Source organism: Artemia franciscana, chromosome 11 (assembly GCF_032884065.1).
Source record: "Artemia franciscana chromosome 11, ASM3288406v1, whole genome shotgun sequence".
In the NCBI taxonomy this organism is placed as follows: domain Eukaryota; kingdom Metazoa; phylum Arthropoda; class Branchiopoda; order Anostraca; family Artemiidae; genus Artemia; species Artemia franciscana.
In genome coordinates, this window is record NC_088873.1 from 17,473,265 (window position 1) to 17,490,521 (window position 17,257).

The 17,257-nt window shown below is 34.3% G+C and overlaps 1 protein-coding gene across 1 annotated transcript; it reads right to left on the reverse strand.

The window, feature by feature from the left end:
* Nucleotides 1–239: 239 nt before the first annotated feature.
* Nucleotides 240–11,824, reverse strand: LOC136033367 (nuclear pore complex protein Nup160-like). Its single transcript, XM_065714156.1, has 4 exons — nt 11,280–11,824; nt 6,176–6,364; nt 2,929–3,125; nt 240–380 (listed from the first exon to the last, which is right to left on the reverse strand). Exons 2-4 carry the CDS (start codon nt 6,356–6,358, stop codon nt 305–307), a joined length of 456 nt encoding a protein of 151 aa, XP_065570228.1. The 5' UTR covers nt 6,359–6,364; nt 11,280–11,824; the 3' UTR covers nt 240–304.
* Between the last annotated feature and the right edge of the window lie 5,433 nt (nt 11,825–17,257).

Consider the following 17,257-nt stretch of genomic DNA (forward strand, 5'->3'; position numbering starts at 1 on the left):
CAGTTTTTACCTCTGGGGCGAATCTTCCAAGAGGGACATTACAGGGGGGTGGGAATTTCCTGCGAAGGAAAGGGAATAAGCCGAGCCCCCAAAATAACATTCATAAGATAATTGGAAATCAGTTTCCGAAAACTATTTCTAGATCAACAAAATAGCATTAAATAATAATAATTATAATAATAATAATGAATAACATTAAGTAATAATAACAAAACAATAATAATAATAAACCCACAAAAATGAAAACGAACCAGAAGGATTGTTCAATCGTATGAAATGAAGAGTTTCACTTTCGGCAGTAAAATCATTCTTGAACGACCTCAACAGATTTATAGTCAGATGTCAGGGCATCAATCACGATAGTTGTTTTGATGTCAAACCTGCGAAGAAATGAATAATTAAGTAAAATCATAATTAGTTTAGACAGTAGCAAAATAAACCACTGGGACATTTGCCGTTACAGTATACTAAAAATAAAATACATCACAAATACAATAACGAATGACCAATACAAAAAAAGCAAATAATACAAGATGAATCATTGCATACAAAAAGGAGGAAGAATAAAACACAAAAATGGAAGTGCAGACCAATTCACAAGAAGCTCTTTCGATTTCATAATCAAGATATAATAAATAAATAACGTAAACTAAGTAATATAATATATAAAGTATTATCATTTTTTTCTTGTTTCTTCGTATTTTTTTTTTTTACAGATTTTCATATAAATAACCTATTATTTTCAATTTAAACTTTTTTAAGTTAATCTTATCAAAACATCATTAATTAAGGGCATTTTTCATAAATTAAAAACAACACAATGAGTGAATCATTGAACGAAACTAGAAAACAAAACAGACAAAGAAAGGGCAAAAATAGAAGTATGAAACAACTATAACAAGAAAAGAAGGAAGCTATTTTAATGATTGTAAACAGTACTTTAAAACCTAAAACGACAAGAAATTGCCCTATACATGAAGGGAACACGTCCCACTCACTCCTTACAATAATTTGACAAGCGCTTTACTGAAAGCATTTTAGAATAAAGGAAATAGTGTCAGTCGGGAATCACATGTGTTCTGTTTGCCAATTGCCTTTCTCAGCTGAAATTTTGAGCAGAAGATTCCATTGTACGCAAATATGAAAAAAAAATTATTCAAACGTTTTTTTTTAGAACATTCGCTTCTAAAATAACGGGATACTTTAGTCTACAGACTACAGAATAGGGGACTGAAGGGACTTCGAGTTGAAAATTTGTTGATTCAATCAGTTTCGGTTAATTCTCTATTTCATACGTAGGATCTTCCTAAACACCAGGGTGGCTAGAACCCTTGAGTTCTTCGGTCCTTAGACTAACGTTTAAACTTTGTACCACAATGTTTCAAGGAAAAGAGTACTTTTAGGCGTAAAAATTTTGAAATTGAAACTTTTCACCCATCAGCCTCCAATCCCTCAGAAGTTAGTAAAAATATATTCCTCGAAATTCATTGAGATCGGGAGATAAACATCCCTCTCAATAATTCACTGAAACACATCCCACAAGAAGTTTGAAAACGAGGGCTTACAGTGTACTTTTGGGAGCTAAGCTTTGAATTTCTGTAGTCTGGAAGGTTAAAAGCCCTTAGCCCTTCGCCTTTTAGTGCAGATAAGTATGTGATATGTACATAAGTGTATAATTTTTCTCCAATAAGAAGAGAACTGTCAACCAATTCCACCCATACAACACGGTTATTCCAAATGATTCTCGAAACGAAGGAAGTTTAGGAATTAAACTTCTGCTTTGTATTCGTCTGAAGGACCACTCACAGGAGGTTAGAAAATTTGGAGCTAAAATGAACCTATTGAGGCTTTAGATACCCCTCCCATCCCCCTCCCACCAATTCGCGTGCAGAAATACCCACTGATCTTTTATCGTAAACGGTAAGAAATTATACACCACTACACACAAACTTATAAAACCTCACGTAAGTCAAGTGAATTTGCATCTTTAGAGATCAATATAGTTTCATGCGACATTGTGAAACTGATAAGTTTTATAGGCAGCTGCCTCTAAGTCGATTTGTTTCTTTCAGAATTTTCAGTCGATAGTATTTTGGCATTCCTTGGCAATTGCCTTGCACCACAAAATGGCTGAAATTCTCATCCTGGCCTGGCATGCTATTTAAAACAAAAACACTAGAACGTTGAATTTCTATTCGAATAATAAATCGAGATTATACAACCACTGGGGCAATAAAGTCACTCCGACAAAAATATATATAGATAAAAAGATATATAGATAGATAGATGGCCTCCGTAACCATTCTTTTCGAAAAATAAGAAAAAACTGCTTTTAATACATTAAGACTGGAAATCTCAGCTGCTTTTCTCAGATATACTGAATTTGCTGGTAATTTTTTCGGCCACCCCTCCTTTTGGGAGGGGTTTCCCACTTCCAAAACATAGGCATATTCCTTTACGCTAATATTTTCAAATATCCTTAATAAATTTTTCATATTTGGAATCAAAATGAAAAGCAGATTCTTTCTATGTACAAATTCTTACAAAATTTTCTTTTTTAGTTTCGGTGACTAATAGCATTATTTTATGTTCCACTTCTCCTACGTTTCCTTTAATTGGCCAGTTTTTGTATTTTTAAAGAAATTAGAGTCTTGTAAAATTACATATTTGTTCGCGAATAACAAATAAATCATAACAGAACAACCTCTAAACGAAAATTCAAACCTAAGAACCAAAAAATAAATCAACCAGCCTACCAGCAGGCTTACGTCAGATTATACCACAACATGTATCATTTCATAATTTATAATATAATAGAGTATATAAATAAATGAAAGAAATCGCAAGCCTAAGGCATAAAGCACAAATCGATCTAAAACCCCACCCCTGGATCTAAAGCAAAATTGTTTGTTTAATATCTTTGATTACCTTCTGGCAACAGAGATTGCAAGCTCATAGCTCTTCATATTTACCAACTGGGCAACAGTTTCTTGGGCTGAGGACGGTACATTAGGGTTCAGAGCTTGTCTCTCCATTAACTGAAGTAGGCTAAGTTGGGCAACAGTAAGATTGTATTCCTTTTTCAAGTCTGAAAGCTCATAAACTTCAATTGTAAACTCTTCATCCTGAGAAAATAAAAATAGAATGAAAGCAAGAAAGAAAAAGTGAGTGATTGAGGGATAGAGGGGGGGGGGGGGTTATTCACATTTTTTTTTAATTTGTAGCTTTATCCCTCCAAAATGAACTTCTTCGGAAGCAACAAAACACTCAGCGAAATCCACGTTTTCTCGTTTTGCTAAATACTGGCAACTATCAAATGATTTTCAAATGTTTTTAATTCACTTCGTTAATGAGGGTCAAATCTTCTGTCTTTGGATTTAACTAAAATTTCGTATAGGTTTTGCCTTCCGTGGAGAGTTACTCCGTTCAGCTTTCGCTCAGCCATTAAAGCTTCTCCTAATGCTTTCTTGTGGTTTTCCACCGAGGCTTTTGTCGACTTAGCCACTGAATGCTGGAAGGCTTCTAGCAACGACTACAAGACTGTTTGTTCCATCTTGAGCGTTTTCTCTAGGTCTTCCCCTTCAGAGCTATGCTTGGTTCTTGACCTTGTGTGGTAAGGGACGAAGTCAGTCCTTGGAGCTCCTGCTTCCCTCGAATGCTTTTTCGTCTCCTTGTCGTCCGCCAGCGCAACACGTAAAATTACAAGGGCTTAACTTATGAACGTGTAATCGGAAAGAACCCAGAATTAGAACTCGAAACTGTAAAACAAGAAAAGAGCAAAAGAAAAAAAGCAAGAAAAAAAAGCGAAAGTTCTGTTCGGAAATAAACCCGTAAACCGAAATCAGAATAAAAAGGAAAAAATGGATTTCTGTTCAGAAGTAAACCCGTAAACGGAAATCAGAAAAAAAGAGTGGACTTTTGTTCAGAAGCAAGCCCGTAAACAGAAATCAGGAACAAAAAGAAACACAAGAAGAGGATTTCCGTTCGGAAGTGAACCTGTAAACAGAAATGAGGAGGAAACTAGAAGGGGATTTCTGTTCGGAAGTAAAACCGTCAACAGAAATGAGGAAAAAACAAGAAGGGGATTTCCGTTCGGAAGTGAAACCGAAAACAAACATTAGAACAAAACCAAAAGTGGATTTGTGTTATGTAGTAAACCCGTAAAAAGGAATGAGCAAGAAACAAGAAAGAGATTTCTGCTCGGAGCTAAACCCGAAAACAGACATTAGAACGAAAAACAAATATGAATTTCTGTTTGGAACTGAACCGGTAAACAAAAACCAGAATATAAAAAAAAGTGTATTTTTGTTCGGAAGTAAACCCGAAAACAGAAATTAGAACGAAGAATAAAAAGTGAATCTCTGTTTGGAATTGAATATGTAGACAGAAATCAGAAAAGTAAAATAAAAAAAAGTTGATTTCTCTTTAGGAGTTAAACTATAAACAGAAATCAGAATATAAAAAAGTGGATTTCTGTTCGGAAGTAAACCCAAAAACAGAAACTAGAACGAAAAACAAAAAGTGAATTTCTTTTCGGAACTGAACCCCTAAACAGAAATCAGAAAAATAAAAAAAAGAAATGGATTTCTGTTCGGAAGTAAATCCTGAAACAGAAAGGAGGAAAGAAAACAAGAAAGGGATTTCTTGAAGCGATGTCCTGAAGGCAAACCACACAAGCGCCGAGCAAAACGTCACTATTGCCATCCTAACTCAACGTCACATGCAACAGAGGAATGCAGGGGAGGTAAACGAAAAACCAAAGAGCCAAAAAGGGAAAGGGTATATGCAACTGATCTGATGGAAAAGCTATCAAAACCCAAGTCAGGATATGTTATAAAGGCTCGCTGCGATGGGCAAATACTACCTTTAATGATCGACTCATTAAAGCCGGGTCAAGAGAGTTTACCACCATCCCTGGGAAAACTTTGAAATACGTAACGACGGAGGGCCGCAAAATAGAATGCTCCGTCAGGCTTCTGACGATACAGCTTATGAAACACAAAAGAATAATCCTTGATGTACTGACTGAAACAGGGATCTGCCCCACATTACCCCAAAAAATTCTGCTTGGAAAATTTTTTACGAGATTCGAAGAAAAGGTGCTTCCGATTAACGTCCAGGTAGAGCTCAAGCCAGGCAGAGATCATCAAGAAATCATAGTGGTCTCAGCTTAGAACCAGAGCTCCATAAAGCGCCGACTGTGGTTCTGCATGATTCTGAGGACACACACACACACATTCTATCGACATTTATATACTTTTTGTGCGATGAAAGCTGCACCAGACTTATTTCCGCAGGAATTCTTTCGGGAACAGTGCTGGGGGAGGGAGTAAACGATAAAAAATTAAAAGACCACGTCAATTAAACTAAACATATCAGATATAATAGCAAAGTTCGTTAATTTTTGAACCATTTCACGAATTAACACCACCCACTTTTCTTAAAAATAATTTAGGATTTCTTAAAAATAATACAGGATTTCTGAGAGTGAATAGCCCCTCAATATTCCACCCTTTTCTCTTGATAGTTTATTTATTCATGTGCAAGCCGTTTACTTTAATTGTTGCATGTTGATGGGGGCATGTGCAATGGGGTATGGGCCTTTAGACTCCGGTTCTGAAATGCTTCTTTTTGAAGAAATTTTATGATAGAAACGAGGATTCGTCTTCTTATTTACTAATCAGGATTAGACGGGGAGTATGAAAACACATACCATACAAGTTCATATATTGATACGCAAGCATAGGCACAATCCAACGCACAAGGACACACACACACACACATTCAATCGACATTTACATACTTTTTGTGCGATGAAAGCTGCACCAGACTTATTTCCGCAGGAATTATTTCGGGAACAGTGCTGGGGGAGGGAGTAAACGATAAAAAATTAAAAGACCAAGTCAATTAAACTAAACATATCAGATATAATAGCAAAGTTCGTTAATATTAATTTTTTTGTGTTAAGGGTTCTTTTCCAAAGTTGAAATATAACGGTATAATAACTTCATAGTTTTGAACCACCCTCCCCCTTCCCCTACGGCCTTCCCAGAAAAAAAGTTAAAAGCATTATGCTTAAAAAAAAACTAAAATAAAACAAAAAGTGTTACAAAACTTGTTAAAAACTACGAGATTACAAGGACCAAACACAAGAGAAAGAAAGCAATGATTATACCTCGACATTCCTCTCATGACCCAAAATGCCTTTTCTGAGGTCTGGTCTTTCAACCCAAGCATTTGAGGCATGTACCAACTCCAAGCAAGTCATCGTGAACAATAAGCACTGCACTCTTTGACTGAGGCTACGACTATTGGCTTGTCTCTGTTTTAAGTCGATATGCTTGTTCATGCATAACATTAGAAGCTATAAGAAAATAACAATTATCAATATACAAATATCTCCAAGAAAATGTAAGAACTAGTAATAAAAGACATAAAACATAGCAAAAACGAAGATAAATATATATTTTTAAAATATAAGAATTAATAAAAATAAACACTTTTACAAATAATGTATACATTTATGCAAGCAGAGCAATAATAATAAAATATATAATATACTGCAATAATACTCTCATTTTTTAGATAAAAAGGTAAAAGAAAAAATAAATAATACATACTAGAGTAGGAAAATTATAAGAAAATTGGATAGCAATGTAAAATCATAAGGTCGAAAAGTCGGGTTTTTCAACTCAACGATTTGAGGTGTGAACCATGTCAAAGCAAGCTGTTAGTAAGGTATAGATATACCGTCTTTAAATCCTTTAGAAAAGGAGCAGAACACCAGATCTCATAAACTTGTTCAACGATTGGAGATTACGGCAAGAATATTGGTTACAGTAATTCAAGTAACTATTATTAAGGAATAGGTGATTGTACACAAAAAAGGTTTTTGTTTTTGATGCATAGAAGATACAACAAAACTGATTTTGAGAGTAAAAGCTATATTTCCTAACTAACAATGTGAGTGAGAAGAGAGTACATTTTGGAAAAAAGCAAGTTGATACACAACTTGTTGAAAACAAGTTGAGAACCAACATATGAGAGAAGCTGATTAAACTAATCGATTGTTTTGGCTTGGTTTGAGGGTACAAGTTGTAAATCCAAGCGGCGAAGAAAAATTTCACTAACACCTTTTGAATCAGCACAGATAATTTACTGACTCAAAACTTAGAGAATTTATTATCTATTTCATTTACCTGGCCTACAATTAGACCATACGCAATCAGGTCCATGTAACTCTTCCACAACAGTTAGATTGGAAGCATTTTATGTATGGCCCAATCTGTTTGACACTTTTTTTTTACCCATTGTTCTAGAATTTTAAGAATTCCTTCTATAAACCATGGAAGATGTGATATATAAATACAGTAAGCACAAAAGGCCAAAAGTGAAAATTACGGTAAACATAAAAAAATGATCTTAAGTAGATAAAATCCTTGAAGGTGATAAAATCTGAAGCGGATATAATGATCAATGATAATCTGAAACTTATATAAAGAAGCTGATATAAAGGATCTGAAGCTGATATGTATGATCTAAGCATAAAAGTTTAGTCGTTTCGATATGTATTTCAAACTGTGTGTCATGTATTTGTCCAACAACCGACAGCAACACAACAATAAAAATGTATGGCAGAAGATTAATCATGGTTTGAAAATAAAAGTGATAAAACCAATCATCCTTCTCAAATCCTTAAAACAGTTTGGGTGTTGTTTGTGTTTTATTGAAAACGACATATATTTTGGACAGTATGGCTTTATTTTTCAAGAAATCAACAAAAAATAAGAAACAATCAGATTACCCCAATAATCAAAATGACTGAAAAGAACTAATAGAAGCGAACTTATTGTTGGATAGAAGGTTGCATTAATTCCTTAAAATTCCAAAAGTTCTTGATTTTTCTGTGTTACAACTGTTCAACATGTTATTATATTTGGTTTTCAATAAAGCGTAAATGGCCTTTAAAAGATTTAGGGCGGAAGCAAGACTCTTTTAAATTTCTGGTCGTTTCAAGTTTGACTTGATTATTCATTTTGATTTCCGCTAGTTTTAGGATGTGTTAATTCATCTATAGCAGTAACTGTTATCTTGACTTTAGATGTCATTATTATTTTAATTTATGTTGAAATTAAGTTTCATTTATTCATTGATGGTAATAGTCACCAGTTTCAAGTTTGAATTATTACAGTCCTTTATTTTTGCTCGTCTTGTCTGCTTGCGTTTACTCGTCTTGTAATTTAATATGGCTCTTTACTTTTCTTTGATAAACTGCTCTTTAAAAAAAACGATCTTTTAGTTTAAATTCGTTCGCTTTTAATCAACATAGTTTTATGGTTGGTTAACATTAAGAATATTTGAAAAATTTTCAGATTTTCTGCTTAAGAATCAAAATATTGGATTGTAATTTAAATGTTAGACAAAATTTGACATTTCAGTCATAGTTTTCGATCAACAGTAGCTTTGTATAACACATCTGTGATAATGGACTTACTAGCATATTTTAGATAGATCAATCTCATTTAATTTTGGGCAACGCCACACCAAGGCATATCTATGATCATGATGCCCTCCTCAAAATATTTAAATTTTGCAAGTAAAAATTTTACCTGAAGCACACACCTGAAGGGAGTATGCTTCAAGTAAGGTTAAAATAGCCAGTTGTGGAAGTTTAACTTTTCCTGAGGCGCAAGCCATTACCATTGTTTCTCCATTAAATTTCAAGGCCATGCAATAGGGACTAATTTTAGACGTACTCCCGATTTCAACACATCTACTCAAGCTTTAATCATCAACTGGGCTGTACCTGAATGCTAGGCGATAGTTTTGACGTTGCTCTCTGTGTCCCGCTGTCCCGGTCGTTATTTTTGTCCCGGTCGTCATTTGTGTTCTGGTGTCCCGGTCTATAATTTTAAATTCAAGTATATAAAATTGAATTTTAAATTCAAGTATATAAAAATAAGGGTTTTACAAAATAATTTTGAGGCCACTCTCGAGTTTTAATGTTTATTTCTGTCCATAAGAGTTATTTTAATTCATCTAACTACTTCACGTAAACAGATTCAAAGTTCAATTTAGGCAAACTATTCAAATGTTTTAAGTAGAAAGGAGGCATACATTTTTTTCATTACATCTGTATAAACACAAAACATGAAGACTTCTTGCCTCCCCCCCCCCTAATGCTCCAAAGTTTCAGCTCAATCCTCACCTGTCGTTCCCAATATTTCAGATTTACCAGTTTGATAACAAGAAAACATATTTTCTTTATATCTACCTCTGTCCAAGATTCAAGGTTTACTTTGTCCTACAAATCCCATTGAAAATTTAACTCAATTCCCAAACTGTTCTGGAGATATTACAGATGCGGCACGTTAATAAAACGGTTAACATGGTTTCTCTTGTTCTAAAAACAGCTTCACTGCAAATAGATTTTAGTCCAATAGGGGCTAATAGAGCTAAAAATTTAAATAGATTCGACACCAGATCTTTAAATCCTTTCCCTTACATTCCTTCAAAATTTTCAGCTTGATCCCAAAAGGCATCCTAAGGATAAAGCAGATACGATATTTTCATCACGCAGCAATACATAGTTTGTCTTGGTTTAGTACAATGCTAGTTAACCATGAATAGATCACGAGTCTCAGAAAGGGTTATAGTGCAAAAAAGCTAGGTGAATCGAAATATCCCTTCTCCCCCTGCTCCTTCTCAATAAGTATAAATTTCAGGCTAACTTGGTCCATATACAATTCCCTGAAAGCTTTAACATGATATCTCAGGCCATTTCAGAAATATTGCTCATACGATAAGTTCATAGCTTCGTACCCAATAGTGTCTTCGGATTTACCTCGCTACAAAGTTGTAATTCCCAATGAAGATTCTAGTGCAAAGGCCATGAGATGTTTTGGAAACCATAAATTTAGCCACTCCCTCCTCCAGCACAAAATTTGAAGTCTCCTCCTCCTCCCTTCACTACCTGAAATTGGAGCTACATTTCTAAAGCTGGTCTCAAGATATTGCAAATAAAGTTATTGTTACAGGTTAAATACGCATAGTGTTTTTAGATTTACCTCTGCCCCCTTCATCAAGTCAAAATTTGTGATTTATTTGACTCCACCGAACTTCCCAAAGTTTCGACTCAATTTCCCGAACCGATCTTGAGATTACCTGTACCCCCTTTTGTTAACCCTGGTATACAAATTTAGACAGTAAAATCATTCCCTATCTCAACCGTTAGACAAAAACGGACCGAGATGCAAGTGCCCCGGAGAACCTTGAAATAAGAAGAAATTTAAGCGACGTTAGATTTTTTTCACGAGTAGGCAAGTCAGATTTCTCTTGAACACAAAATTTGGCTTCACCTTTGTAACAATAACTTTTAAAGAATTTAATTTTAAATTAATGTATTTTAATACATATAATATACAGAAATCGGTTATTAGTAGTGTAATGTTATTATTAGATGATTTTAGAAATTACAAAGTTGATTTCAAAGTTGGTTTCGAAGTCACAAGTTGGTTTCAAAGGCATTTTGAGAACGTTTCTGCCAAAATACGTGTTCCAGGGTAATGTACACTGGACCGCTGATGGCAGATTAAATGGGAAGAGAAAGAACTGTCTGTTAGCGCCGATAATGTAATAGCTAAAAAAATACTGAGTTTGATTATACTGTATAAACTTATATACAATGACCTAGGTAAACTTAATTTCTTCCACTTTATATTACTACTTCACTGTAAATACTTTCGAATCTCACAAGGACTTAGATTACCAAAATTTTAGTAAATTCTAGGCAAAACCGAATTAATCCTTCGCTGTTCCCTCACCAAAGTTTAAATTGGAAGACCTAATACCTCCCCCACCCAAAAAAAAGAAACTCCATGGAAGTTGTAACTTGATCTCCCTAGCCTTTTTTAAGATAGTGCAGATACACTATTTTGATAGCCTGACAACGCTCTGAACATTCTAGAGTTTCTGAACAAAAAATAATATCTCCGAACTTAGATCCAATATCATTGGGCCTCCAGAAAGAGGGGTAGCCCAAAAGGGTAAGTGAGGAAGGCTGGTTGCTCTCGCATTACTTTCGGCCTACATAAAAGGTGTTAGAACGTTGAATGTCCGATCGAATGAGCCCCTTACCAAGTTTCTATGATCATGAGACTTGACCAGCGCAAAATTTTCAGTTCTTTCTTCAAGCCCAACGTGGTTGTATATGGAGAGGTGGGTTGGGGGGATAAGGATTAGTTCTCAAGTCTCATCGTGGATCTTAAGCTCAAGCTTACCTTGTTTAGGGTTATTCTTCGTAATATTCAAAGAGTAAAGAAAGTTATAATAGTCCTTTGCTTCACCAATAGTTAATGATCTAGCACGTGAAAGCATATACTCAAATATGCAGCTTTCCATTCCACTGTAAGAGTAGTTTAGCAGCTCTTTGGCATTGCCTCGTTCCAGTAGGTCAAATAGAAATGAGCGTAGAAGGTCACTTGTTTGAGATTTGTCAGGATTCAACACGAGGGCAGAGTGAGCTTCGGCGTTCTGTCCCAAGGCCAAACATGACCAAAATAAATTGCACCACAATGTTGACTGAAAAGAAATCTTTAATGGTAAAAAAAGTTTTTTTAACTCTTTTAAAAGTCTCTCAAATTTTTTAGGTGGTCAGATAAAAACAGCTTAAAAGAATACCCGACCAAGATTTTATCAATAATTTTATATATTTATGTCGCCTGTTTCTTAAACAGCCATTACTCTTTCATAATAAAAAAAAAAAAATTAACTGAAAGGAGCAACATCAAAACTCAAAGCAAACAGAAATTCTTCCGTATATAAAGGCGTTGCCCTCTTCCTCAAGACCGTGCTCGTCACAAGAACGTTTTTTGGCACTTTTAGAAAGTCTTCCTAATTCAAATTAAACGGCCCTTGAGTTTCAGGAGTTGTTCCTATGGAATTGGGACAAAAACAGTCAAACTTTAGCGTAAAAAGCAAGGTATTGAGCAGGAGATCAACCACTTCATATACGGAATGATTTCTTTTCGTTTTGATTTTTGATGTTGTTCCTTACTTTCAGTTAAAGTCATTTGTTTTTGTTTATTCCTAATCGTTTTTCAAACAAACAGCGATTAAAGAAACATTCATGAATTGCCTCAGCTCAATGAAAACTTTTCTGTAAGAATCCCTCCAGACAATACCATCATAGTTGAAAAATATTAAACAATGGGTAAGTTTTGTAACTTAAAGCCGTTTCTATAGGGACTGTAGGGGTGGGGAAGTTGTCATACTATCCCCAAAAGGATAGTTACTCAACCTTTCAACTATGATAGATAAAATGGCTATAACAATATTTATACCGAACAACTTTGGAGTAGAGAGGACGTGGAAGGGGGGCTAGCTACCCTTCAACCTATTGGTCACTCTAAACAATAGAACATTTGATTTTCGATGTAATGAGTCCTCTCCCGATATCCTAGGCAGATTGGTTAAATGCAGTCACCCCTGGGAAAAACATAAAACACACATCCATGATCTTTCTTTTGGAAAATAACAGCAAAATCCTTCAACTTGTATATAAGAGCTTGAAATCTTTACAGTAGGGTTCTCTGATATGCTCAATCTGATGTATTGATTTTCACCGAGATCAATTGATACTTTTTGGTGGTTTTTCTCTCTTTTGTTAATTGATAAAATTTTCTCAGGTTCTTGTCTTTTAAAGCTAATATTAAACTTTATTCACCTATTGTTTCTAAACCTGCATTGAATTACGTAATTATGGAATTACTAATTACTTATTATTAAACCTATTCACACTAAGATTTTACTTGCACCAAGCCAATCAGAATTTTTCATAGTTTTTCAGCCAACCAGGAAATTCCGTGAGAAACATGAGTGGCTCAAATTAGGGCTAGCTAAATCTCGATATTAGCGTCTCATTGTCAACGGAGAAAAACTAGGCTACATCAGCATTTGAGCACAATGAAAAGTCTGATATTGGTGTTTAAAAAGTTTACTTCCGTCGAAAGAATGAAAAATACTCAAATTTTAGACGAGACTACCCAAGATATACTTTCAAACTTCACAAGTGTACAGCACTAACTGTTTTTCAAAACCATGTCATCGAAGCAAGAGTGTCAACTTTGATGTCAAACATTGAGGACGCATCTCCATACCATAGTTTCCTTTATTAGTTGCAACCCAATACCCTTTAGATTCGATGCATGTATTATGCATGTACGACAACTAATCATGCATGTATGTTTGTATTATGTATGTGTATGCATGTGTGACTTGTGTGTATCACACACGAAGCATAATATGTCTGTGTGTGTATTATATACACATCATAAATACATGCTAGTATGCATTGTACGAATTATATATGTATAGCAGCTATTGTGGGGGTGCATATATAATACCCATATCAAACTAACATTCGCATATATATATATATATATATATATATATATATATATATATATCTATATATATAAAAATAAGTTGTCTGTGTGTGGATCTGTGGATGGATCAGGTGACGTCACCTGAAAAAACTGGATCAGGTGACGTCAAAACTGAAAAAACTAAAAAAAGGCAAAAACTACAAAAAAAACTAAAAACTAATAAAAAAAATAAAAAAGCTAAAAAACTAAAAAAACTAAAAAAAGGCAAAAACTACAAAAAAAACTAAAAACTAATAAAAAAGCTAAAAAACTAAAAAAACTAAAAAAAGGCAAAAACTACAAAAAAAACTAAAAACTAATAAAAAAAATAAAAAAGCTAAAAAACTATAAAAACTAAAAAAACTAAAAAAAGGTAAAAAACTAAAAAAACTAAAAACTAAAAAAAACTATAAAAAAAGGAAAAAACTGAAAAATAAGCTAAAATAAAGGTATAAACCAATAAAAAACTAAAAAAAAAAAACTGAAAAAACTAAAAAAAGGCAAAAACTACAAAAAAAACTAAAAACTAATAAAAAAAGTAAAAAAGCTAAAAAACTAAAAAAACTAAAAAAACTAAAAAAAGGTAAAAAACTAAAAAAAATAAAAAATAAAAAAAAAACTAAAAAAAAGGAAAAAACTGAAAAATAAGCTAAAATAAAGGTAAAAACCAATAAAAAACTAAAAAGAAAAAAAGGAAAAAACTAAAAAAAATTTTCATCTAAAAAACTAAAAAAAACTAAAAAAGGTAAAAACTAAAAGAACTAAAAAAGAAAAAAATAAATGACGACACTCAAAGAGAAAGCGACCAGGACAAAAGGAATGTTCGATTAGCAATCAACAAAGCACCGGGACACAGGGAGTATAAATGACGACCAGGACATAAGTAAAAAAAAAACTAACAAAACTAAAAAGAAGGTAAAAACTACAAAAAAACTAAAAAGAAAAAAAAAACTAAAAACTAATAAAAAAACTAAAAAATCTAAATAAACTAAAAAAGAAAAAAAAAGGAAAAAAAATAAAGGAGAAAAACAAAACTAAAAAACCAATGTATATACAGACCGGGACACCGGGATACAAATGACGACCGGGACACAGGGAATATAAATGACGACCGGGACACAGGGACACAACTACAACGGGGACACCGGGGGAAACAGGGGGATATAAATGACGACCGGGACAAAAAAACTTAAAAAGAAAAAAAAACTAAAAACTAATAAAAAAACTAAAAAATCTAAATAAACTAAAAAAGAAAAAAAAAGGAAAAAAATAAAGGAGAAAAACAAAACTAAAAAACGAATGTATATACAGACCGGGACACCGGGATACAAATGACGACCGGGACACAGGGAATATAAATGACGACCGGGACACAGGGACACAACTACAACGGGGACACCGGGGGAAACAGGGGGATATAAATGACGACCGGGACACCGGGACAGGGAATGGTCGATTAGCAATCACCATCAACAAAGCTCAAGGGCAATCATTAGAATCATGAGGTATAGATCTGAATACAGATTGTTTTCCCATGGACCATTATATGTTGCATGTTCAAGAGTCGGTAAACCTGACAATCTATTTATATGCAAAGACAATGGGACAGCAAAGAATGTTGTATATTCGCAAGTTTTACGTAGTTAAAACCATATATATATATATATATATATATATATATATATATATATATATATATATATATATATATATATATATATATATATATATCTATATTCACAGGTGGGACATAGGGACACAACTACAATGGCGCGTAACTATTATGGCGCGTAACGACTTACGCGCGCGGGGGGGCTTGGGGGGGGCGCGAAGCGCCCCCACCAACTAGGTGTTGGGGTGGCGCGAAGCGCCACCCCAACAGCTAGTATATATATATAAATAAGTTGTCTGTCTGTGGATCAGGTGACGTCATGTTTCTGTGTCGGCTGACGTCATGAAATTAGTTGTCGTCATTTTTGCTTTGACGGTGAAGTCATTAATGGTATTTAAGACATATATGTTCACGTAGAAATCTATTAATGTTTAAGTTTAAAATGACTGATGAACTTACAATGGCAAAAGCCGATGAAGATGCTCAAAGAGTCTATGCCAAAAAACTTGCTGCTGATAGAGAAAGTCAGAAAAGAAAGCGTGCCGAGGAATCAAAAGAACGGCAAGGAAACAGGCTTGAGGCTAAAGAACGCAAAACCGCGCAGTTAGGTGAAGATCCACCTGGACAGCGAGAGTCAAAACATATCAAAACTGAAAATGATAGCGATGATGATTGGGTTTGGGATTTTGACTTGGATAAGGGCATCAATGCCTACCAGATTTTAGTTAAAAAAAAAACAAAGGTTCGGCGATATGTATTTCATAGTGAAGCTGAAAAATAAAGAAGAAAAAGAAAACTGAAAAAAGAAAAAATGTAAAAAACTAAAAAATACTAAAAAGAAAAAACACTCAAAGAGAAATTACAGACCAGGACACAAATGACGACCGGGACAGAGGGAATATAAATAACGACCGGGACACTCAAAGAGAAATTACAGACTGGGATACCAGGACACAAATGACGACCGGGACACAGGGAATATAAATGACGACCAGGACACAGGTATTTAAGAATATCGTTCAAAGACAAATTTTTAATTGTAAGAAGACCGTTGAAAGAGAAATTTCTAATTGTAAAATGACTGAAGAACCTACAATGGCAAGAAGAAAAAGAAAACTGAAAAAAGAAAAAATGTAAAAAACTAAAAAATACTAAAAAGAAAAAACACTCAAAGAGAAATTACAGACCGGGACACAAATGACGACCGGGACAGAGGGAATATAAATAACGACCGGGACACTCAAAGAGAAATTACAGACTGGGATACCGGGGCACAAATGACGACCGGGACACAGGGAATATAAATGACGACCAGGACACTGGTATTTAAGAATATCGTTCAAAGAAAAATTTTTCATTGTAAGAAGACCGTTGAAAGAGAAATTTCTAATTGTAAAATGACTGAAGAACCTACAATGGCAACACCCGAGGAAGCTGCTCAAAACGAATGTATTCAAGCCGAAGTAGCTGAGTTGGTAAAGCGTTATGTTTCAGGTTCTAAGTCCGAGAGGCTCCAGGTTTGAACCTTGGCTTTAGCATAAATACAAAAGAAGAAAAAAACTAAAAAAGGTAAAAACTACAAAAAAACTAAAAAGAATATATATATATATATATATATATATATATATATATATATATATATATATATATATATATATATATATATATATATATATATATATCTTCTATATATATAAAAATAAGTTGTCTGTCTGTGTAACGATGACTCTGGTCAAACATTTTCAGATCAATTGCTGGCAATTGGAAACGGAAAGCTCCCAGTAGTGGGAAGCCAAGAATGTTGTATATTCGCAATTTTTACGTAGTTTGAAACACATATATAAATCTATCTATATTCACAGGTGGGACACAGGGACACAACTACAATGGCGCGTAACTAATATGGCGCGTAACGACTTACGCGCGTGGGGGGGCTTGGGGGGATGCGAAGCGCCCCACCAACTAGGTGTTGGGGTGGCGCGAAGCGCCACCCCATGAATATATATATATACCCCACCCCACATGAATATATATTCATGTGTGATGAATGCATATATGACAACTATGTAAAATGAATTCTTTTAAATAAAGTTTCGCCTCAAGCATACATTCTAAACGAAAATCTGGACAGCTTCACTTATTCACAAAGCATTGTAGCAAAGATGATGGCTACAGTAAACAGGTAAAAAGTGGAATAGCCAAGAAATGGACATTTTTTTGG

Excerpts from the sequence above, each read along its gene's own strand:
- LOC136033367 (XM_065714156.1), bottom strand. The coding sequence starts at position 6,358 with ATGTTATGCATGAACAAGCATATCGACTTAAAACAGAGACAAGCCAAT. Across the intron at positions 3,126-6,175 it reads GTCATGAGAGGAATGTCGAG|GATGAAGAGTTTACAATTGA; the intron begins GTATAATCATTG and ends TTATTTTCTCAG. Across the intron at positions 381-2,928 it reads GCAATCTCTGTTGCCAGAAG|GTTTGACATCAAAACAACTA; the intron begins GTAATCAAAGAT and ends ATTTCTTCGCAG.